At 35.5% G+C, this 23,936-nt stretch overlaps 1 protein-coding gene across 10 annotated transcripts in view; it reads right to left on the reverse strand.

Annotated features, from left to right (window-relative positions):
* Nucleotides 1-23,936, reverse strand: part of HUWE1 (HECT, UBA and WWE domain containing E3 ubiquitin protein ligase 1) — a 160,934-nt gene that overhangs the window by 101,691 nt on the left and 35,307 nt on the right. For all 10 annotated transcript variants that reach the window (XM_054565717.1, XM_054565723.1, XM_054565725.1 and 7 more), the window contains 4 exons: nucleotides 20,570-20,638; nucleotides 15,466-15,564; nucleotides 14,573-14,779; nucleotides 12,869-13,021 (listed from right to left, as the gene is read on the reverse strand). In XM_054565717.1, coding sequence (XP_054421692.1) covers nucleotides 12,869-13,021; nucleotides 14,573-14,779; nucleotides 15,466-15,564; nucleotides 20,570-20,614 — 504 coding nt within the window. In that variant the 5' untranslated portion in view covers nucleotides 20,615-20,638. The remainder of the gene's footprint in view (nucleotides 1-12,868; nucleotides 13,022-14,572; nucleotides 14,780-15,465; nucleotides 15,565-20,569; nucleotides 20,639-23,936) is intronic.

A 23,936-nucleotide genomic window follows, 5' to 3' on the forward strand; every position in this document is an offset into this window, starting at 1 on the left:
AGTTGGTTAGCCATCCTCCCACAAAGCAAAAGACTATTTGTTCAATTCCGGGTCAGGGCACATGCCTATGCTGCAGGTTTGGTCTCTGGCTGGGGCACATACGAGAAGCAATTGATCAGTGTTTCTCTCCCACACTGATACTTCTCTCTCTCTCTTTCTTTCTCCTCTCACCTCTCTCTAAAAATAAATTAAAAAAAAAAAGATTTTGACATAGAACCCGAAACTCTAAAACTTCTAAAAGAAAACATAGATGGTTTAGGTAACAAATTTTTTGGATATGACACCAAAAACCCTAGCAACAAAGGCAAATATAAATAATTGAGACTACAAACTAAAAGCTTCTGCATAGAAAAAAATCAATAAAATGAAAATGTAACCTATGTAATAGGAGAAAGTAACTGCAAACCAAATAACTGATAAGGAATTACTATGCAAAAAATAAGAAACACACACAACTCAAAAACAAAAAATATGATTAAAAAAATGGACAGAAGAATCAAGATGACGGAGGAGTGAATGGAAGTCACACTGATCTCCCAGGACCAATCTGGAATTACAACTAAACTGTGGAGAAATCACGTGGAACAAACAACTGAACAATAGCGAGAACACATAAATTTTTTATTTGCAGCCACTAGCCCTTTACTCTGGCAAATACGGCGGCAGAGTGGGCTAGAGACACCTGAGGACAGACTGTGGAAGGAGGTTTTGGGGAGACAACTGAGAGTACCGGCAGGATCCTGGTGCTAACATCTCCTCCATGCGGCACCAGCCATCTTGCTAAGGCAGACCACTGTGCCCAGCAGCAGCAGCATGAGTGGACCCCATAACTCCACTCACAGGAAAGATTCTGCCCCGCCCTGTGGTGCCTAAGCCTGACTGCTGAGTGCAGAAGGACTAGATTAACAGCTGAAGGAGATAGCCACAGACAGTAGATTACTGGAAGTCTCAAACAGACTGCCTAAGATCAGACAGGATCAACATCTAACATAATTAGAGGCAGATCCAGAAAGGAATAAAAGCAGTCTCCTACCACAGTTCACACCACAAAGTCAGGTATTCAAGAGAGATCAATTTAAGAAGCAGAGACAAAAAAGAAGAGTCTCACAAACAAAATGAAATACAGGCAAGTAAACTATGAGATACTGAGTTCAAAACAATGGTTCTAAGGAAGCTCAATGAGCTCAGTGAGCTCAGAGAGAACTACCAAAAACTACAAGGAAACTATGAGGAACGTACTGCAAACTATATCAGCATGAAAAAGGACACAGAAATTATCAATAAGAGACAAGAAGAAATGAAGAATACAATTTCTGAATTGAGGAACACAATAGAAGGAATCAAAAGCAGGCTAGATGAAGCAAAAGAATGAATCAGCGAGTGGGGGGATAAAGTAGAAAAAGTTCCCAGGAAGAGCAAGAAAATGAAAAAAGACTCAAAAAGAAGGAAGAGGCGTTGAGGGAAATGCAGGACAACCTGAAACGTAATAATATCCGTATACTAGGGATACCAGAAGGAGAAGAGGAGGAGGAAGGGATAGAGAACCTGTTTGAAAAAGTCATGATGGAAAATTTCCCTAATTGGAGGAGAGAAAAAGTCACACAAATCCAGGAAGCACAGAGGGTCCCATTCAAGAGGAACCCAATGAGGCCCACTCCAAGATACATCATTAAAATGGCAAATAGCAAAGACAAACAGAGAATCCTAAAGGAAGCAAGGGAGAAAGAGGTAGTAACATACAAGGGAGCCCTGATACAGCCAGCAGCTGACTTCTCAACAGAAACACTGCAAGCCAGAAGGGAATGGCAAGAAATACTCCAAGTCCTGAAAAGCAAGGGCCTGCAACCAAGACTGCTCTACCCAGCAAGGCTCTCAATTCAAATGGAAGGCAAAATAAGGAGTTTCCTAGACAAAAGAAGGCTAAAAGAATACACCTCTATCAAACCAGCACTGCAAGATATGCTAAAGGGACTGCTTTAAGAAGATGAAGAAAAAGAGTCTATGAATACCCAGTTCCTCTCACAGTCCCCAATACTTGATATTACCAATATTTTAATACTTATTAATCTGATTGTGACAATGATGTTATTATGCTACCTTATTAATTGTTGAAACTAAACCTGTTTTTGTCTATTTCTTGCCTTCTTATATTATTTTTAAAAAGCTTTAAATGACTGGTATTCTTTATTTTTTGATTAAAGGTTTGTAGAATTTTTTTTCTTTAAAAAACCTATTAACCCTTGTTTCGATGTGTTGCAGATACTTTCCTATTCTATTACTTGTCCTTTAACTTTTTTTATATGTATATTACTGTACAGTCTTAAATTTTTAATATAGTCATATTGTCAATATTTTATTTATAGCTTCTGGGTTTGAATATGTTACTTCAGGGTAAGAAAAATATTATTTCGAATTTTCTCCGTAAACTCCTCAGATTTTACATATTGATTTTTGGTTTGTAGGCCGACACTCAGTCCACTGAGCCACACCAGCCAGGGCTCGATTTTTAACTCACCTGAATATTTCTTGTATAATGTGTGACATAGGGCTCTACATTCGTTTTATTTCAAGTAATAGTGGTCCATGCACCTTATTTGTTGAATGATCCTTATTTTCCCCATTGTCTTGAAATATCAATTTAATCATCTATTACATGGTAAGACAGATATATACGTTTGTTTCTAGAATGTTCATTATATTTCATTGATCTACTCGATTATTTCTGTGCTGGTGTCATGTTTTAATTGCTGAGACTTTATAATGGATTTAAATTTTTTAATATTTAATAATGGATTTTGACATTGAAAAAATAAAATGAAACTACGTTTAAAACACACACACACACACACACACACACACACAGAAGGAACCAGTGAAAAGGCAAAGATTTAAGACACCAGAATATTATGTTTCTCTTCTATAACACTCAGAACAAATTACTTGATTTCTTTGCTGTTTACCTCAAAATTGAGCCCATAAACAAAACTGAGATGGTGCTTGCAGCATCTTTCCAAAAATTCAATGAGACAAGAATGTGTGAAGCAGAAGGTCCTACATTCAGTAAGAACTTAATAAAAAATATTTGTTGCTAAGGCCAAATATTGATTCATTATTCACAGTGGCAATGAGAAACATTACATAAACTGAGATAATCATATAATGTCACAATATGACAGCATTTAAAATATTCACAAATAGCCGTGGCTGGTGTGGCTCAGTAGATTGAGTGTGGGCCTGCGAACCAAAGGTCTCTGGTTCAATTTCCAGTCAGGGCACATGCCTGGGTTGCAGGCGAAGTCCCCAGAGGGGTGCATGAGAGGCAACCACACATTGATGTTTCTCTCCCTCTTTGTCCCTCCCTTCCCCTCTCTAAAAATAAATAATGTCTTTAAAAATATATTTATAAAAAATATTCACATACAAAATATAACATTAATTTCTTCTTGGATGGCATTAGTTTTATTCCCGAAAAGACCATACTCACCCCAAACAACATAAAAACATAGAGTTGTACTTTCTTTCATTGCTTTTAGCTTCATGCTTTTAATATTCAACTTAATACATCTCAATTTTACTTTGATGAGGCAGGATCTACCTTAAATGATCTTGCAAATAGCTAGCCAGTTTTTATAATATCATTTATTCAATAATTTCCCTTTTTTCTGCTAATCTGAAATGCCATCTTTCCTATAAATTCTATTATGTGTTGGTTCTCTTTCTAAAAACTTTCAACTGGTCAATTCCACTGTTATTACCATACTATTTTAATTTCTACTGCTTTATTTTAAAAAGTTTTAATACTTAATAGGAAAAGTACTTCCTCATTATGTTTACAATATTTTCTTGGCTATTGAGAAGACTTCAAGTGAAGAAACATGGAATTTGCTGAAAACCTTAAGGGTAAAGCAAATTAACCCTTGATGCCACATAGAAGAAAGGGCCATTCAATCCAAGGAACTCAATTTGCAAGGCAGAATAAGCTTGAAAAGGCTACATCTTCACAACTTTCCTTTTGTTGTCGCAGTTGTTTTTAGAATACTTCTACTATTATTATTTTTCCACAAAATCTCTTTCCATATTTTGTGATCTAATAAAAATCAAGTACCTACAATTAGAAAGTTGTGGTAAGCTGGGATCCTTAAAAGAACATGTTCAAGCTAAACTCGATTCATGAAAGTCTCTGATGTTGTGACGTTTATGAAATATTACCATAATAGTAAACACAAAGAAACATTTCTGACAAAATTATGTAAAGTTGATAACAGAAAACACTGATGTTATTATGGTAAGTAGGATATAAAATTATATATATCATACGCATTTAGATATGTAAAGAAATATTTGTAAAATGAAGACTAAGTGTACCAAAACACTAAGAGTATACACATTATGATAAATTTTCTTATATATAGTTTTTAATTTTTAAAATGCTGGGCACAGATTTTTAATATGAAGAAAAGTTTGTTTTGCAGCCAACAAGATAAATCTATGGAGTGTTAGAGATTCTAGGGTACTTATTAGTCAGTACTACTTAGAATAACTAGTTGTCCTTTTTATTATGGATGTAATCTGCTTTCTCAACTACCATGTGAACTTTTTAAAGAAAAGAATATGTTTTATGCTATGTTCAGTACAGGGTTGGTCATATACATCTTGAATGGTATCAACTGGAAGGTTTGCATGTGGATTCAGAACTAGGTCTCAGGCTGGCACTCACATTTAGAATAAAAACCATACTCAAGCAACTTCAAATATCTAAGGCAAAACAGCTGATTCACCCTGGCTGGTGTGGCTCAGTGGATTGAGTGCTGGCCTGCAAACCAAAGGGTCACCGGTTTGATTCCCAGTCAGGACATATGCTTGAATTGTGATCCAGGCCCCCAGTAGAGGGTGCGTGAGAGGCAACCACACACTGATGTTTCTCTCCCTCTTTGTCCCTCTCTTCCCTTCTCTCTAAAGATAAATAAATAAAATCTTAAAAAAACTCAGCAGATATAATAACATTTCACATTTTATCAGTGAGAAAAAGCCCACTGGTTTAATCTCAAATAATATAACTCTGAGGCTCACTGTCTGCACCTATACCCAATACTGCTACCATATGGTCCTGGCAATTAAGTAGACACTCAATAAATAACTACTAACATCAATAATGTCAGAAAGGCATATTTGACACCACGTCACTAGATGAGATTTGCTAAAAAAAATAAGAATTCAGACATCAGGAAAAAGACCCAATGTTCTTTGAGATGGAACTACAGTGGAACTTCATTTCTTGAACTTAATTCATTCCAGAAGACTGTTCGAGAAACAATTTATTAGAAAACCGAATCTCTTGTCTGTCACCTGAGAGATATCTGACTGATCATACAGGTATCAGCACTAATGGGTTCTCATGTTGAAACCGAAGTTTTGTTCAACAACCGAGTCACTTTTCTTTGAACAACATGGTTGAGAACCAAATTATTTGAGATGGGAGACGTTCTAAGAACCAAAGTTAGACTGTATAAGAATTTGTTAAAATTCTGTAACTTTACCCCAGTAGGACAGATAAGACCAGTTGTTCTCCAAGTGTGGCCCCAGGACCAGCAGCCTTCATATCACCTGGAAACTTGTTAGCAATGCATATTACCAGTCCCTGCCCTAAGCCTACTGAACCAAACTGGAAGGGATGTGAGCAGGGGAGGGAGATCAATCTATGCTTTAATAAAGTGATTCTGGTGCATGCCAAAGTTTGAGAATCTGTGTACTAGACCTTAACAAAAACCAACCAACTGGCTTTTAATGGATTCAACTAGTTTTCCTGAAGAACTTCCCCTACATTTACAGTTCGTATTTACTGTCAGCCCACACCACTGGGTTGAGTCACTAAAACTTCCATGAGAAAAGATTCCATATACAAGTAATTTTTCATGAAGATGAAAACATGCTATTAAACACTTTTAAAAGCCATAAAATACTTTTTCTGAACCACTTTTGAAAAACACTATGTACACAAATGCAACAAAGAAAACTAATATTAAGGAATAACATACTTTTAACAGATGACAAAGGGCTAATGTATCCAATAGTTTTTATAGTTCAAAAACACTAAAGCAGTAGAAAAGTGGGTAAAATATATGAGCTGACAATTCACAAGAGCAAATCCTAATGGTCAAACGTGAAAAGATGCTCAAATTCATTATTCATCACCTAAGTGCCAATTAAAGTAACAAAGATCTCTGGGATTCTATCATAGAGTCAAAAGTATCAGTATGTAAGGGCATATATACCAGATTACTAAATGTAGAAATCATTGTTCATAACAGGAAAAACATGAATATGAGTTACTAGAGAAATACCTGAATTATGGAATATCCTAACTGTGGAGTGTGTAGCCATTAAAAGAAAATGACTTACAGCTATACAAAGTGACTTAGAAGTTACTTTTTTAAACAAAGTATTAAATAAGAAATTGAGATGTAAGTATCTTGTATTTATAATTTAATGACAAAAATACCCTAAACATGTCACTATAATATAAAGATAAAAATACATACAAAAAGTTACTTTTTAGGTTGTAGGAAGATGATCCAGGGGGAGAAAAAAGCCTGCACTGAAAAAAGTCATGTGATCATATGTATGTATTTATATAAAATAATGTATACAATTGAAAAAGAAAGTAAAAATAAGAGAATGTCACATAATTTATGTGCTCATAGCCATCTTCAATGATAGCTCCCATTTATTAAGTACTTTTGACATGATCAGCATTAAACCTAGGAGTTTTATTTATGACCATGTTTAGTTTAATTCTAAGAACAATGAGGTACATATCAAAACCCCCAATTTACAGATATATAGGCTGAGACTTAATGACTTGTTGACAGAACTAGGACTGATTCCTAAACCTAGGTTCTTAACTACATGCAAGTGAATGTATTTGTTTGTTGCACAGAGCAGAGATAAACAAAAGAAATTAAGATTCGGGAAGGTTTTTAAATAATCAAGAGACATGAACCAAAATGTCTATAATGACCACTGTTACAAGAACCAAAGTTACATATCAAAAGGTAGACGTAGGGTAAAGCAGCCCACATCAACAAGTTATATTTTTATAGAAATTTTACAGTTTAGAGAAAATGTCTTAAAATTATAAATTTTCTTTTATTGATTCTAGAGAGGGGTAAGGACAGAGAAACAGAGGGAGAGAAATGTCAATGGGAAAGAGAAACACTGGTTGCCCACGCACACGCCCTTGAAGACCAAACCCACAACCCAGATATGTGCCCTGACCTGGAACCACACCTGCAACCATTTGGTTTGCAGAATGACTCCCAACCAACTGAGCCACATTGGCCAGGGTAACGTTTTAAAATTTTAATTGGGGGGCTATTAGTAATGGCAGCTATTATTACTAAACACCTAGCATATTATCTCTAACCTTCAAAAATCTGTAAGATTCTTTTACTTGTAACAGCAAAGAATCAAGCACAAAATAAATTTGCAAAACCAGTAATGTACTGCACCCGTCAAGATTCTAAATTGTCCAGGACTAGAAAGCAACCTTCAATCTATAGCTTCTATGTCAGCCCAATTCAGAACACAAAGAAGTAAATCTATCAAAGTTAAAAGGAGTCCAAAATAAGAAGGAACATAACAGTAAACTTTTAAGCAATTCTTCCTGGTGATAGAATGATCCAAGGGAAAAAAAGAAGACGATAATCCTGACTTACAAAACAACAAAAGAAATATTGCACACTTTGCATGTATGTGTCATGTAAAAGTACAGCCTGCATCTTAATTTTTAGTTTCTAAGTGGTCAGAACGTTTAATTTAATTACATATGACCTATATGAAATAACAAAATAAATTAACAAACATAAGAGAAACAGACTCATAGATGCAGAGAACAGACTGATGGCTGCCAGAGGGGAGAGGGATTGGGGGGTTGGGTGAAAAAGATATAGGGATTAAGAAGTACAAATTGGAAGTTACAAAACAGACATGGGGGTGCAAAGTAGAGCTTAGGGAATATATTCATTAATATAATCAATATTATTAATAATTAATATTATTAATAACTACATACGGTGTGAGGTGGGTGCAAGGCTTATCATGGGATCACTTATAAATGTCTGACCATTAAAGTTGTACACCTTAAACTAACAATATTGAATGTCAACTGTAAATAAAAAAATTAAATAAAGAACTCCGAATATTTTAATAAAATATATATAAAAGAATTCCTACCCTCAGGTATTAAGGATTACATATAATAGGTATTAAATCAGGTAACAACTAAACTACAGTACATACAAATAACAGTCACTAGAAATACATCTGCAAAGAGTCATTAACAATTCTCACATTTAATTATACAAGTAATATATATTATGACTATAAAATATTTGTAGAGAACAAAAAAGTAAAATTTACCCAGCTTATCCCCAAATTCAATTCCCTTTGTCTACAATTAGATATGTAACTCACAGGACTTTATTAATATAGTTTTACTTTTGGACTTTTGAAAAACTGTAATTGGGGATCTTCAACTAGCTTTTTTTGCTAAGGGATCATTTCATTGCTATCTTTCAGGGTCATACATAGGCTTATGGCATGTTAAGTATAATGTTTCAAAATTTTTACCAAACAATGGTACCCTGAGTAAAATCATGCATACATTTTCCTGCCCATTCCAATTTGCTTATAACGTAATTTCAAATGAAAAGTGATGCCAAATGACCCTACAAAAGGGTATTAATACACCAACAGTCTGTAAGTACCTGTTTCCCCACAACCTAGCCAATCTACCTCACTTTAATGTACATTTCCCCTGCGTACTCCTAGTGCAATCTTTTCATGGTTTAGTGGCCAATTTAGAGAGAGGGAAAGGGAGCGGGAAAGAGAGGGAGAGAAATATCAATGTGTGGTTGCCGGTCACAAGCCCCCAACTGTGGACCTGGCCCACAACCTAGGCATGTGACCTGAATGGGAATTGAACCAGTGACCCTTCGGTGCGCAGGCCAGCATTCAATCCACTGAGCCATATCAGGTGGGGCTTAGTGGCCAATTAAAAAAAAAAATTGTATTCTTCTGCGAATTGTCTACTTACGTGCTTTTGCATATTTTTCTACTGGGTTACTTACATTTTTGTTCATTTGTAGAAGTTACTTACATATTATTCCTTTGTTGTATATACTGCAATTTTTTTTCAGTTTAAGAAGTCATCTTTTATTTACAATTATGTTATACAGAAGTTTTAATATTTTTACGTGCTAAAATATCAATTTTTAAAATAGCCTCTAGGTTTCTTCACTTTCTTAAAAAATAGTTCCTCACGAATGATGTTATAAGTTGCCTACATTTACCTCTAAATATGTTTCTAGGATTTATGTGAATAATGTGAAGAAATGATCTAAACACATTTTTCCCCTCAGCCAACTGCTCCACTGTTTTGATCTTCAGAAAAATAAGGCTTACTATTTCATTCTGCAGACATACGTGCCTATTCCAGTGCTAATTAAAGAACTTAAAATTACTATGGCTTCATATTTTATTTGGTACAGCAAATGACCCTGACTCTTAATCACAGTGTTTTCTCAGATACTTTTGTGCATTTCCGCTTTCAGTTGATGCTATTAACAGGCCTACACTTAACCAATCTGACAGATTCACTGCATTCTCCAAGCCTTCTGTAAAGCATATTGGCTGATGCAGCCTGTGCAGGCAGTCCTTTGCTCCCACCAGCTATCTGTATGTGTGCTAAGACAGGCATATTTGTCCCCAAGCTCATTTATGACAACTATGTATTATAATTATGTAACTTAAATACTATGTAATTATATAAACTGAAAAGGGAATTATTTTATAAAAAGTAAGCTGAATACTTTGCAGAGTCTAAAAGGCAAGGTGCTACAGTAAAAATACTGTCAAATTAGGGAAAAGAGATTCAGGGGCAAATTACAAAAATGTATAATTCTGCATTCAGGTTCCTTTACAAACTAAAGTCTTTACACTGTTCCTCTACTTTAAAGAAATCACAGATAATAGTTGTAGTTTATATAAGATAACAGACTGTCTCTTACTCAAATTCAAGTCCTTGGTTATACACTAGAAAGACAGGTAAGGGAATTGACACTTGTGTGTTTTAGTTTTCAAAAAAATGGTATGCATTAATCACTTTTTCAAAAAAGGTCCTGCTTTAACAAGATTTTAAAAATTAACCTAGCAATTACTGGCCCTAACTTCATCAAAGAGAGCCTCTACCATACTACTGAGTCTTTGCATGAGAAGATGACACCTGTCTCTGTTGACAAATTTAGGTCATCTTTTAGATCTGTAAGTAAAGGTTTAATTTTATCAGATCTTAAATATTGCTGGTTAGGTTTATTTTCTTTTACTTATTTATATAAACCATCTGACCCACTATTGCCATTTGCATTGCTTTCTCTTTGCCAAAGTTAACGCTTTTTACTGATATCTATCCTTTTATTTCTGTTTTCTCAAAACTAGATTTTGCTTTTGTGTATACATTTTTAAGTTTCAGAAGTGGTACTGAACAATAAATATTTTTTTAACTCTCCCCCCTCCCACTCAGGACTTTTATTCCATAGTATGCATGCACCATATTTTACTTTTCAATCTACTAATAATGGACACCTAGATTGCCTCCAACCTCAACCTACCACAGTGATGCAATATTCTCACAGATGCCACTTTATGGAATACTGTGATTATCTTTGGGATACATACCCAGGAGTACCAGTCTACACCCTTATCCACAATACATAGGGTTCCTATAGCCTCAGATGCCTGGGTAGCACTTACCATAATACAGTTTTCTAATTTCTGCTCATCTGATACAGCTTGTTTTATTTGTATTTCTATAATTATTGAGTATGAGCATCTATTCAACAAGCTGAATTCTGGGTGTGTGAATTATCTATTCATATCCTTTGTCTGTTTACCCTTGTCGATTTGGAGGCACTCCTTGGATATTCTACGTTAACAGTTCCTTGTCAGTTTTAAAACATTGCTTAAAAACCTCTCAATCTATTACCAGTCTGTTAACTTTTGTCTTTGACGGTGCTGCTTGATGTTGTCCCCAGATTAGCTGCTATTCCATCAATTGTTTGAATGTTACACGTCCATGACAAAATGAGGTTGCACCAGAATGTTATTCAACCACATCAGTAAGTACACCGTTCAACTGAGTATTTTTCTTCATGAACAAAGTAGTGTGCTGATTTACATTCCAGTGCAAGCACCTTGAGAGTTGCACTTGCGAGTTATGACATCTTCCACTGAAAAGTCTTCATTTTGTATTATAAAATTCAAGTTTTTACCATATGGTTTATGCATTGGCATTTTTAAGAATTCCCTCTTCTCCAGTAGATCACAATATATAACCTTCACATTATCTTCTCTTAAATTTAGCTTTACCCAATATGGATATTTTAGAGACTCTATGTTTGTTGATGCTATAAATAGGGTATTTTTTCTAAGTTGGTTATTACTAATGTATAGAGGAGCTATTTGTTTCTGTATATTACTTGCTTACTTGGTTACTTCACTGTACTTTCATTAGTTCTAATAATTTTATATTGTCTCCCCAGAAAACCAAGATTCTCAATCCCATCACCTATAAATAACGAGTTTCATTTTCTTATTTGTAATCATCATTTCTTTCTTTCTTCTTGTTGTGTTGGTTAGGACCTCTACTAAAAATTAAGTGGCAAAAGTTAATAGGCGGCATTTTTGTGTGACCTTTGAATCAATGGAAATGCTTTAGTTTTTCCATTATGACTTTTAGTAAATAATTTATAAACTTAAAAGTTTCTTTTCCAAGTTTCCTACAAGTTTATATTAGTTTTTATTAATGTGCTGAATTTTATCACATGTTTTTGAAGCATCTATTGAGATACGGTTTCTTTATCCTTTTAACTGTTACTTGGGGATCCAATATTGAACTGTCTTACATTTTTTTAATAGCAAAATATTTACAACATGTTAAGGGAAGAGGTTGCAAACCTTTTTGTACATTTGTAAATGCAAGAATATGCTGAAATCTTAAAGGAAGCATCATTTGGATGAATTACAGGTGGTTAATACTCTCTTTATACTTTCCTATATGTCCTAGAGAATTTTCACAATATGTGTTACATTTGTAATCATACAAAAATATTTTTAAGTAATCATGCACTTAGTAACAGCTTGAAACTTGAGGTATTATTTGTGAGTTAACTATTAATCAACTTTTTAAAATCGGCCTTATCAATTTTCTTCCAAGAAAGCTCTCTGGCAATGGCTACCTCTCTCAAACCTGAGTATGTATTATCAATTTGCCTCTAGGAACACTGGACAATAGTTTGGTTGGGCTAAACGTCTACGAGAGCTTTTGCCTTTAATTATAATCACTACCACCACAAACCAATTACTGAGCAGAGCACCAAGTACCTTAAATTTTTTTACCCTGAAACTACTCTTATGGTAGATATACTAAATTCCTGGGTGAAAACTCCTATCAGAGCTAATAAGCAGGGCCAGGACACAAATTCAGATATTTTATTGTACCATATTTCCTTCCAAAGTAGAATCTGATTCTGAACTTTCTTTGCAGAGAAAGTTGCCATTTTTTAAACAAAGAGAGATTCTGCTTTGTGAGCAGAGATTTGTTAAATCCCTTAAAATTACTCCATTATTTGAGAATACTTCTTAGGTTTTTTTTGGGACCTAGCTAAGTGGATTCTAATAGTTCTACTCAGTTAGACTAGTAAAGCTAACTTAGAGACTCCTATACATTTTGACAATGCAAGAAACACCTGTGAAAAGGTACTTCATGGTCCAATTTTTGTGTCCTTCCAATTCTTCTTCGGCCATGACTCACCTCTGCCAAATGTTGCAACCGGGTTAGCAGTGGGGTTCTCTTGTCAGATCCAAGGCGTGTGATGTAATTTGATCTTTTGCTAAATACATACAGAAGGTTGAGGACTGCCAGCACCACTTGCATATCAGAGGAAGCCAATAAAGTTGTCAAATGCTACAGGGGACAAAAAAAAGGGCAAGTTCATGGCATCAAGCATGCCAGGTCTTGAAAACTTAAAATGCCAATGTAGATTTGTCGACATTTACAAAGCTATCAAGAACTTTAAGAATACATACAAAAAACATCCATAACTACTTGAGTACCTACAACACAAGAGACTTACAATCTGGCAGTAAGCCAGAAAGTCCAATAAAAGTTATAATATTGAACAGTTCAAAATTGCACAGGTGTCTCCACAGGAAAAAACAGATTACAAAAAAAAAAAAAAATCCCAAATGTGGTAATTTAATACATAGTGGAACTCAAGAACACTTCCCAACTACATTAAAAATATTGTAAAAGATAATTTCATGCTCCTTCTGTATTCTCTATGACACATAAAACTGGAATTAATTAAAACACAGGACCCTTCATATAGAAGCTAAAGATATCAACACCTGGTAGCATGAGTGTTACAGTACAGTGTATGTAACAGTATATACTGTACAGTCCAAACAGTGTCTATTTTGGTTTTTTAATACAATCAAAACTCACCAATATATTGAAGCATTTGGTCAGCATTAAAATCAGTAGTATGTACCACATTTTGCCACGTATAATGCATTCCTGTGCATAATGCGCCCCCACATTCTGGTGCGCATTATGCACAGGATTATTATACTCCATGGTATGTAATTATTATACCCATGTATAATGTGCATCCTTGTTTTTACCTCAAAAATTTGGGCAAAAAGTGCATATTATACACAGCAAAAATATGGTAATGCAACGGAAAATGAACCCAGGTATTTCCCATTGCTGATTATCCCAAAGGCCATGGACTTTCGATTGCAGCTAATATGTTTCATCTTCAACAGACTGCTTATCCATTCCCTACTTAAAACTCTGGGTGCTAGGTATTCAGTTCAGTTGTTCCACTTCTTTTCCTAAGCTATTTCTTTCTGCTTGTTCTGATTCTGTTTTGTTTTTTTAAACTAGAGACTTAGGACAATTAACAAACAACCTTGGGCACCTAAACAATAGTGATAGAAAAGTCTAAAGCTAGGTTAAGGAAAAAGAGTTTCTTCTCATAGTGATTTTGACTAATTCAAAAGCTCATGAATTCCTGTGCCCACTTTATAGTGATTTTTAACCAATTCAAAAGCTCACAGATTCCTATGCCCACTGTTATATTGCTGTGCACAGGATATTCCTATGTAATATCCTGTGACATTAATAGTTTTAAAGTAATTTGAGGCTGCTCTAATAACATGGGACAAAGATCAACTCCTGCAAATTCCCAAGAATGCTTCAATACATGTACTACAGTCTCATTAGTTTCTTGAATCTTAAAAGGTACGGTGATTGTATAGAATTCTCCCATCGATCCTGTGAAGAGAGTCTATATCCCAGAAACATTCTACTATTGCCTTTGACATGGAAAATCTCAGAGTTCCATAATGAAAAGGAAAGAAGTAATTCTCAGAGAGAAATAGCAATTTCCTTATTTCTGGACATGAACAGTTCTAGTTAAGAACAGACCACCAAGGCCTGAACCTCTCCTACCTCTATGGAACTGTACAGATGCCGGGAAAAGCTGTACTCAATGAGTAAGGCTGTGAAGTTCAACACAGCTAAGAGAAGCATTTTCAGTTGTTCTCTTTCTGGACGATCACACACAAGCATCCACGACATATTCTCCACTGTCTGTCCAGCATCTGCCAGAATTCCATCAAAGCGGTCCAACAGATCCACCCAGTGATATAACTCACACTGGAGAACAAGAAAGAAGATGATTAAGAATAAGGTGTTTGTGTGGGTGCATTGTCATAATGAATTGCTGCACATGACACCTAGACAAATTCACTTCCCATCTTTGCTTCTCAACCCCCACCCATCAATAAATAAACCCATATGAGAGTGTATTTTGAGCTATGTGGACATGAATTTATTGTTATATCCAAAGTCTCTCTCTCTATATAGATACTAACACCAGTAGATGCCACAAAATCCCCTTTGCTAATCTTCAGAGGGAGAATTCTGGTTACCTTCTGATGTCTACAAACACAGGGACTCTCCCCACCAGAAACCATTTCATTTGAAGTTCTCATTTGTAGTTAAAAAAGATTCTTTTAAACTAAAAGTAAAAATCCTAAGACTATTTCAAACTTGTACCGTCAGGAATTTTGCAGTTGAGATTCTTTATCATCACCCATGTAAATGTTCCTCTTCCTCAGCTAGCAAAATTTTCCTCTCATTTCTTTTCTTTCAGAATTTCCTTGGCAACCATTCACAGGCTAAAAGTGACTGAACTAAAGCTGTACTAGACATACACTAAATGCTTATTAAGCAATTGCTTAATGAGGTACCTCATTATGGTTCCTCTTTCCAAATCAGAGCATAAAAAAAGATGTACTAGTCCAGGAAGCCCTGTCTTTTGAGAGTGTGGGTTCACATACCTTTCCAATGTTCCATGTTTTGATCTGCTGCAGTTCCAAGAGGAGTTGCTCATCGTTACAAACTTTGAGTTTGTCTATTAAGGCTCTGCAGTCTGCAGGCTGAGAAAAACAGATACTCACAAAGGGTGTTTTGGAATATAAGGGAGGCACAAAACAGGAAAATAAATCCTTACGCCAATACACTCACAACTATAACTTTTGATAGAATAACTACTTAAGAAAAGTGGAAATTTACCAGATGATCCCTTGGGATTAAAATGGAAATCTTGTAATGAAACAATTTGTCTGCATTTTCAAAACCCAGATGAACAAAAGATGTATAGACAAACTACTTGGAAGGATACAGACAACAGACTAAAGGAACCAAGCTAAACATCAATGAAAACAAAATGAAGAAATCTGTACCACAGTGTGAAAGTGAACCAGAATGTCTGATAAGGAATGGTGAACCAGAGGAACACTGAAAAGCCCTAGTGAATTCACTAAATGCGAAGATTAGCATTAGCTGTATTTTTCTGTAACATAAAACCCTCCAGTTATAGGAGGGCAAAGAGCTTCTGAACTTCAGGATCCCCATTCCCATATATTCCAGCTCTCTTTTACTGATGAAAGAGCCTATCTGTCAGGTAAACAAGGTGTGGATTGAAAATTTATAGTAAAGTTTCTGAAAGTGAAGCAGGGGAGAGAGACTGGGACAGAGAAGCCTCCTATTAATGGATGGCAGGTGGAAGTGCTTCCATTTGCACTCCAATTCTGCAAAAGCAGTAGAGTATCCTGGAATGAGCCTAGATTTGGAACCAAACACATCTGGGTTCAGTTTTTACTTTGAAGTTTACTATGTTGTTTGTTTATGAGCAAGTTCAACCTCTAAGCCACAGTTTTCTTACCAGGAAAACAGACCTAATGAATACCTCAGAAATATGAAGCTCAAATATTTGCCACATACATAAAGTGCTTATCTCATGTAATAGGAGCTTAAATATTGTGAGACAGAATACTATTACAAAGAGCATGGGCTTTGGAATTAGGGAGCTGGTAAGCTACCTCTTTGAATCTCACTCAGTATCCTCTTCTGCAAAATGAACAGACATAATCTATTTATCCAGCAATGCTGCTCTGAGATTTAAACCAGGAATATTTTTAGCACTCAAAATAGAACATGGAACAATAAGGGCTTAAAGGTAATGGTTTTCTTTAAGCTAAGTCCCCAAACTTTTCTTCCTCTAAAGTGAGCATTATTAAAGAGCTACCTCAAATTTTTGTGGTAATAATGTATATGTAGAGTGCCTAGCAAAAAAAAATCTTTCCCTAAACCAGGCATGCATTTTTTCTTCCTCTTCTTGAAGTCATATAGTTGAGGGGAGGTAGTAAGCAGTTGAAACTGGAAACATGGGAGCCTGAACCATCTGCTCATGAAGTTCACTTATGCCTAGTATCAAATATATCACTTCAATTCTAATGGAATGCAGCTATGCAGATCCAATTTTATGAATCTGTGGGTTAAATAACACCCAGTTCATAATAAACATTTGGGTCTTGTAATCACTTATTTTATATATATATATATATTTTTTATATATATATATATAAAATATATATATATAAAATAATCAGGCATCCAATCTTTATCAAGGTCCTGTATCAAGCCAGAAGCTGCTTTTTTGAATGCTAGAATAGTTGTTGGCAGAGGATAGCATGGATAAAACTGTAGTGGTCTTAGCTGTGACTCTCCTATATGGGTTTGCCAGAGGCAACCACATAACATCTTGCATCTAGCATAGCATGGCATTACATAGCATATTGGCTGACACCTAAGCCAGACATCTGGATCTACTAGGTCATAACGTCCATATAGAAGGGCATCTTGCAACATAGTCTGAACCTTTTGCGGTCTTTTCTAGATCCTCACTTCACTATCACTTTAAATGTGATCCAGTAAATGGCTCAAAACTGCATACTCAAACGTGGTATGTTAGCACCAAAATCCAAAGAGGCACCCCATACACTGTTCCTTTCTCTTCATGGCATGTGGTACAAGGTACAACAACATGTTGCTCACTTTAGGAGGGAAATCTTAACACTACCCAGACCTCTCCACGCTTGGAAACTTTCCTGATGTGGCAGGCACCTTAAACTTCAAAGGCACCCTCTGGAACACATATGTTTAAGGCATCTAAGTTGCTTGTGTTTTCTGTTCACAAGATCCAGATACAAAAACATCATGGCATCAATTTAACATGCTACCATGATGCTCTCTTTTATCAGGAGTATCTGAGTGCCTCTGGACCTTACAGTTTACAGAATGCACCAGGGATGAAAGTTTATCTTTAGGATCTTGTCTCTGCTATGTAAATGCAAACTGAGTGTGAATTTCCTTACTCATGGTAATGTAAAAGAAAGCACTCGCCAGTTTGATGGCTGCATACCAACTGCCACGGTTAATACTGGACTTGCTCCTATAAAGATATCAAATCAAGGGGAAAAATCCTTTGCACAGCTGCTGATACACAAAGTGATTAATAAATATCTTTCTTATGTAACCATTACGGAAAACAGTGTGGAGGCACCTCGAAAGATTAAAAAAAAAACAGAACTACTCCATGATCCAGCAATTGCACTTCTGGGTACTTTTATCCGATAAAAATGAAAATACTAAGTCAAAATAATATATGCACCGCTATGTTCACTGCAGTATTACTTACCATAGCCAAGATATAGAAACAATCTAAGTGTCCACCGATGGACAAATGGATAAAAAAGATTTGACATACAATGAAATACTACTCAGCCATAAATGATATCTTGCCGTTTGTGACAACATGCTATGCTTAACTGAAATAAGTCTAAGTGTCCACTGATAGACAAATGGATAAAAAAGATTTGGGGTGTGCCTGTCTGTGTGTGCATATTACTAGTCAACCATAAATTAAATCTTGCCATTTGTGACAACATGCTAAGTGAAATAAGTCAGAGAGATAAAGACAAATACTATATGATCTCACTTACATATGGAATTTTAAAACTAAAAAGCTATTCAAAACCCAAGCTCATAGATACAGAGAACAGACTGGTTGCTGCCAGAGGTGGGGAGTGGATGAAATGGGTAAAGGAGTCAAAGGTAAAAAATTAAAATTTAATTTAAAAACATAAATGTCATGCCCTGACTGGTATGGCTGAGTGGGTTGGATGTCTTCCTGCAAAGTGAAGGGTCACCAGTTCAATTTCCAGTCAGGGCACATGCCTGGATTGCAGGCCAGGTCCCCAGCTGGGGTCGTGCGAGAGGCAACCGATTGATGTGTCTCTCACACATCGATATTTCTCTCCCTCTCTTCCCCTCTCTCTAAAAATAAATAAATAAATAAATAAATAAATAAATAAATAAAAAATAGAAATAAACACATAAATGTCTTTCTTAAAAGTAATACCTAGTATTGACCACAGCAAGGAGAAACTGGGTATGCTGCTAGAGAAAGTAGACATTTTCAAGTCTTAAAAACATACATGATCAATGATCTAAAAATTCCACTTTGAGTTTATCCTAAGTAATTTGCTAGTAGCTAGCAAATGTTCTGAACCAGGAATTTATATACAGCTGTGACTCAAAGAACAAATCCTAAAAATCCACAAGAGAAAAGCAAAAAATTTTAACTTGCATTTCTCTGATTATCTACAAAGTTTAATCATTCTGAAATGGCTATATACATTTTGTCATTGGGATATTTCTCTTTCCTACTGATTTAGCTACTAAAGTATTAACTACATTGGGTTACAAATATTTTCCTGAGCTTGTTATGTGTCTTTTTATTTTGGATATAGTACTTCACATTTCCATTATTTGTATAGTTTTTTAAGAAGCTTTCTTTCTATTCTTCAGTTTCCAAAAATATTTGAATATGTAATTGTCAAAAACTCTAGATGCCAGAGCACGTCAAAAACAAAATCAAAAGGGAATGAAATATTTGCAACAAATATGAAAAATGAATATATCCACTATGACATTAAATAAGAAACAAACTGACATAGGATCAATAAATTTGGAAATATATGTATTAAAGCATGCAAATTAGAACAGTGAAATATTTCTTCACCACCTAGTAACAAAAATTTAAGATACTCTATAATGCTGGAGAGGGTATGGGAAGACAGCACCTTTCACACTCATTAGTATAATACTGAGTGAAAAGGTCAAGGCAACTACCCATTCAACAATCTTTTAAAGACTGGAAGAAATACAGCAAAATGTTAATAGTGATATCTGTAAGTAATACTTGCTAGGTAGGTAGTTTTTTTTAAAAAACCAAGTGGCCTGTATTTAGAAAATGAACTGATTATGTACCAGATACTTTGCTAAGCAACTGCCTCACATCAATGAGGGAGGAATTATCAACTCTGTTTTACAGATGTGGAAACCCAGGTAAGTTAAGGAACTCTCAGTCACAAAGATCTGGTAAGACTCAAACCCATGTCTAATTCCAAAGCTTGTGCTCCTTAAACTACACAGCACGAGGGTCTGTAAGAGCATCATAACAATTCAATACTTTCTTAACCTCAAACAATTTAGGCTAGCTGACAGGGTATTAGACTGAAGCTGGGATTTCTACTGCTGACATGGCCAACCAATACACAGGTTAAGCTGAAATCTATGATTAAGGGTGGGAGATGGGATGGGGAGGAAAGAATCAGTAGTACAGAAAGCTAAAACACTGGTCTTTCAAGAAATCCAGTAAGAAACATGTTACTACTTTAATTTTCTAGAAAACAAAATTCAGAAATGTCCTACAAGTATGGAAAGAATTTTAACCCACATCTGCTCTTTCCATTATACCACATAGCCTTTCAATGCATAGAAAACAGCAGCCAAAAAGCCTATTCAGGTATATACAGCTACAAACTGTAAAGGGTTTACTTTTCACTGGCCACTAGCTTATTCACTTTGTTAATCAAGGAAAGTTCAAAAGAAAATTTGACTGCTTCAAAACAAGTTACTCATTTACTGCACTTTGTATGTATAAGTGATGATATATTTGGAAGACCAGTATGGGTGAAAAGATTCCAAGGATTTTTTCTGAAATGAAAACAACTGAGCGAACTTTTAGATACTTACAGCCTCAGTAGGTGTCTTTTTCAGTTTAGTCCTGTCTACTTTCATGTTTTCGATTTTCTATTTTATGATCTGAAAAAGTAAATCCCAAAATAAGTGAGAATTAAAGTTGCAATCTTGAACTCTACAGGTTTGGACATAGACAATGTAGAATGAAAAGCATGCAAAATGCTTAAGGTACAAATTCTGGAGTTACAATGCCATGCCAATGGAGAGGCACAGCTATGAGGTTTGGGCGGGGGACGGTAAAGAATCTCTCCAGACAAAACTGGCCCACATCCATATGTTGCAAAAGTCTATAATCAATTTAAGCCAAAATTAAACATCATTTTTTTTTTTACAAACCTCTTATACTCATAAATGGCAATAAAGTTCAGTGTTTTCAACACTTTAGGATAGAAAATTCACCATATCCCTGCAGCTTTCTGGAATACTTAGAAATTCCATTTCTGGGAATTTAGCCAAAGAAAACCAGAAGGATGTACACAAATACTTAACCACCAGAATCCATACTGAATGTCCATGTATTATAGTGAAAAATTGGAAAGGATCATATGCCTAAAACATAATTGTTTTAAAACAAAACATTACACAACTGTTAAAAAATATTGCACACAATTATATAACAGCACACAAAGATGTTCATGGTGAAATAAAAAGTTACAAAACAGAATGAACAGTATAAACCTATGTCTAAAGAATATAGCTAGAAATGCATCAAAATGTTAAATAACTCATTGCTAACCAAAAGGATTATATTTGATTGTTTTATCTATGCATCTCTGTATCTTTTACTGTTTTAACCAATAAAAATATATTAATTCTATTATAAAAACAAAGGCAATACAATACTCTAATTTTTTAATTAGAAAATGAGGACTAAGACTCACTAGAAATGTCCTGAGCACAGAACTAAGGCCATGTAACTTGGAAGGCTCACACGTGAATGAACAATAGCTTAATTAGACCCATAGTATAATCTAGGTGATCTTTGATGGCAGACAGGTGCTTCAAGATGTTCTGGCCAAGGCTAAGGAAGAAATGAATGTTTCTCCTATTAGCAACTAGGACACATGAAGAGAGGTAGCGGTGAACTGCAAACTCTTTACACACCAAAGATTCTGTTGCCAATAACATATTTGGTATACAGCAGTCACTGGAGGCCAATCTCCTTCCCCCAAGAAGGCTGTCATAATATAAAGATGACCAAGCAAAAGTATAAATTTTAGGCAACTTTTGGCCTAGATTTAGTCCAACATACTCAGTACTGTGGAAATAACATATGTTTTCCTGTGTTGCTGGCATCCATTCAATCAATGGGCATTCAGCAACAGTTGGAGAAAATCCAGAATATGTTCTAATGTTTCTAGAGATCATTCCTGAAGGAAAAAAAAGATGTTTTCCTTTTATGGTTCACATTTAAGGTACGTGATGCCAGAATGCTTTATAAAAAATTACCTCAGCATCTAACAGAAAATGAACAAAATGCTTGCTTCCAATAACTTCCAAATATCTAAAATGAGGCCAACAGGATTCTGGCAACAATCCAATCCATGCGATGGAACTATAAGTGAGTTTTTTATACACTTACTTACTTTCAGTCTTGTTTTTTCTCATACACATTACTTAGAGCAAACATTTGCTGGGAGGCTACTGACTCTGCTGCATGCAACACCATACAACCCAAATCGCTGAATGCTTTCCCTCTAAAGTTAGGAACAAGGTAAGGCGGCTCATTTTCACCACTTTTTTCAACATGTATTGAAAGTTCTAGCCACTGCAACAAGGTAAGAAAAGGAAATATCATGTATATACATCAGAAAGATAAACAGTCCTTATTTGCAGAAGACAAAAGATTATCTAAGTAGAAATCCCAAGGAATCTATAAAAACTTCCCAGAACTAATAAGTAATCTCAGCAAATTTGCAGGATACAAGATAAACATACACAAATCAATCACAATTCTATGTACTGGCAATGGAGATGTTGACCCTAAACTTAAAAGTACAACAGGACTCACAACTGCACAAAAAAACTGAAATACTTATGTTTATGGAAAGGTAAAGGACTGCCACAGCTAAAGCAATCTTGAAAAAGAAAAGGGAGGAATCACTCTATCCAATTTTAAGATTTGTTATACGAAGTCTGTCCAGAGAAAGTCCAGCCATTGTCAATGTAATGAGAACTCTTTGCACGACACTGATGTAACCTGGTAGCCAAGGAGAGTGGACTGGAATGCGCATGTGTGAACGACAACTTCACTGTAATAGTCAGTGGGGTTGGTAGACACCTTTGAGTGAGGCATGTGTACTGTACAGCCATTGCATTCAAAATGACTGAGTAGAGCAACAAACTGGCATCAAATTTTGCGTTAAGCTTGAACATTCTTCTGTGGAAACTATTTGGATGATTCAGAAGCCCACAGCTATGGGCAACTGGTAATCGCCAGCTTCATCATAACAACGCGCCTGTTCGTGCATCATGACTCATGCAGTTTTTTGGCAAAACATCAAATCATCCAGGCGACTCAGCCCTCATACAGCCTAGATGTGGCACCCTGCAAATTCTGGCTTTTCCTAAAATGAAAATCACCTTTGAAAGGGAAGAGATTTCAGACCACTGACGAGATTTTGGAAAATACAACAGGACAGCTGATGGTGATTTGGAGAACTGTGTGAGGTTCCAAGGTGCCTACTTTGAAGGGGACTGAGGCATCATTGTCCTATATATAATGTCTTTTATATCTTTATCTTGTTCGATAAATGTATTTTTTATATTACATGGCCGGATACCTTCTGGACAGACCTCATATGTATCTGTATCTATATCCAGATATATCTACAGTAATCATGTCTGTATATATAGTATTGGAGGAGGTATACACACATAGTGTACCAGAAACCCCTACAAATAGACCCAACTCATTTTTGACAAAGGAAAAACAACTCAATCAAAGATTGTTTCATTAACAAATGGTGCAAGAGCAAGTAGACATCTATAGGCAAAAAAATGCACTTTAGACTAAGTCTCATACTTTATATAAAAATTAATTCAAAAGAAATCGTGTGACGAAGATGTAGAGAGTCTACAGCCATACCACCCTGAATGCGCCCGATCACGTCTGAAGATGTAGAAAAAAGAAAACCCTTGTATACTTGTTGGTGAGGATGTACACTAGTGCAGCCACTATGGAAAACAGTATGGAGGTTCTTCAAAAAGTTAAAAAAATATGATCTAGCAATTCCACTCCTGGGTATTTATCCAAAAGAAATGAGATCATTAACTTGAAAAGACATATGCACCCCCATGTTTATTACAGCAGTATTTAGAATAGCTAAGACACAGAAAATGTGACACACAGAGAGAAAAT

This window comes from Pteronotus mesoamericanus, unplaced genomic scaffold (genome assembly GCF_021234165.1).
Source record: "Pteronotus mesoamericanus isolate MK-2021 breed Mesoamerican mustached bat unplaced genomic scaffold, CSHL_Meso_final contig_166, whole genome shotgun sequence".
NCBI lineage: Eukaryota > Metazoa > Chordata > Mammalia > Chiroptera > Mormoopidae > Pteronotus > Pteronotus mesoamericanus.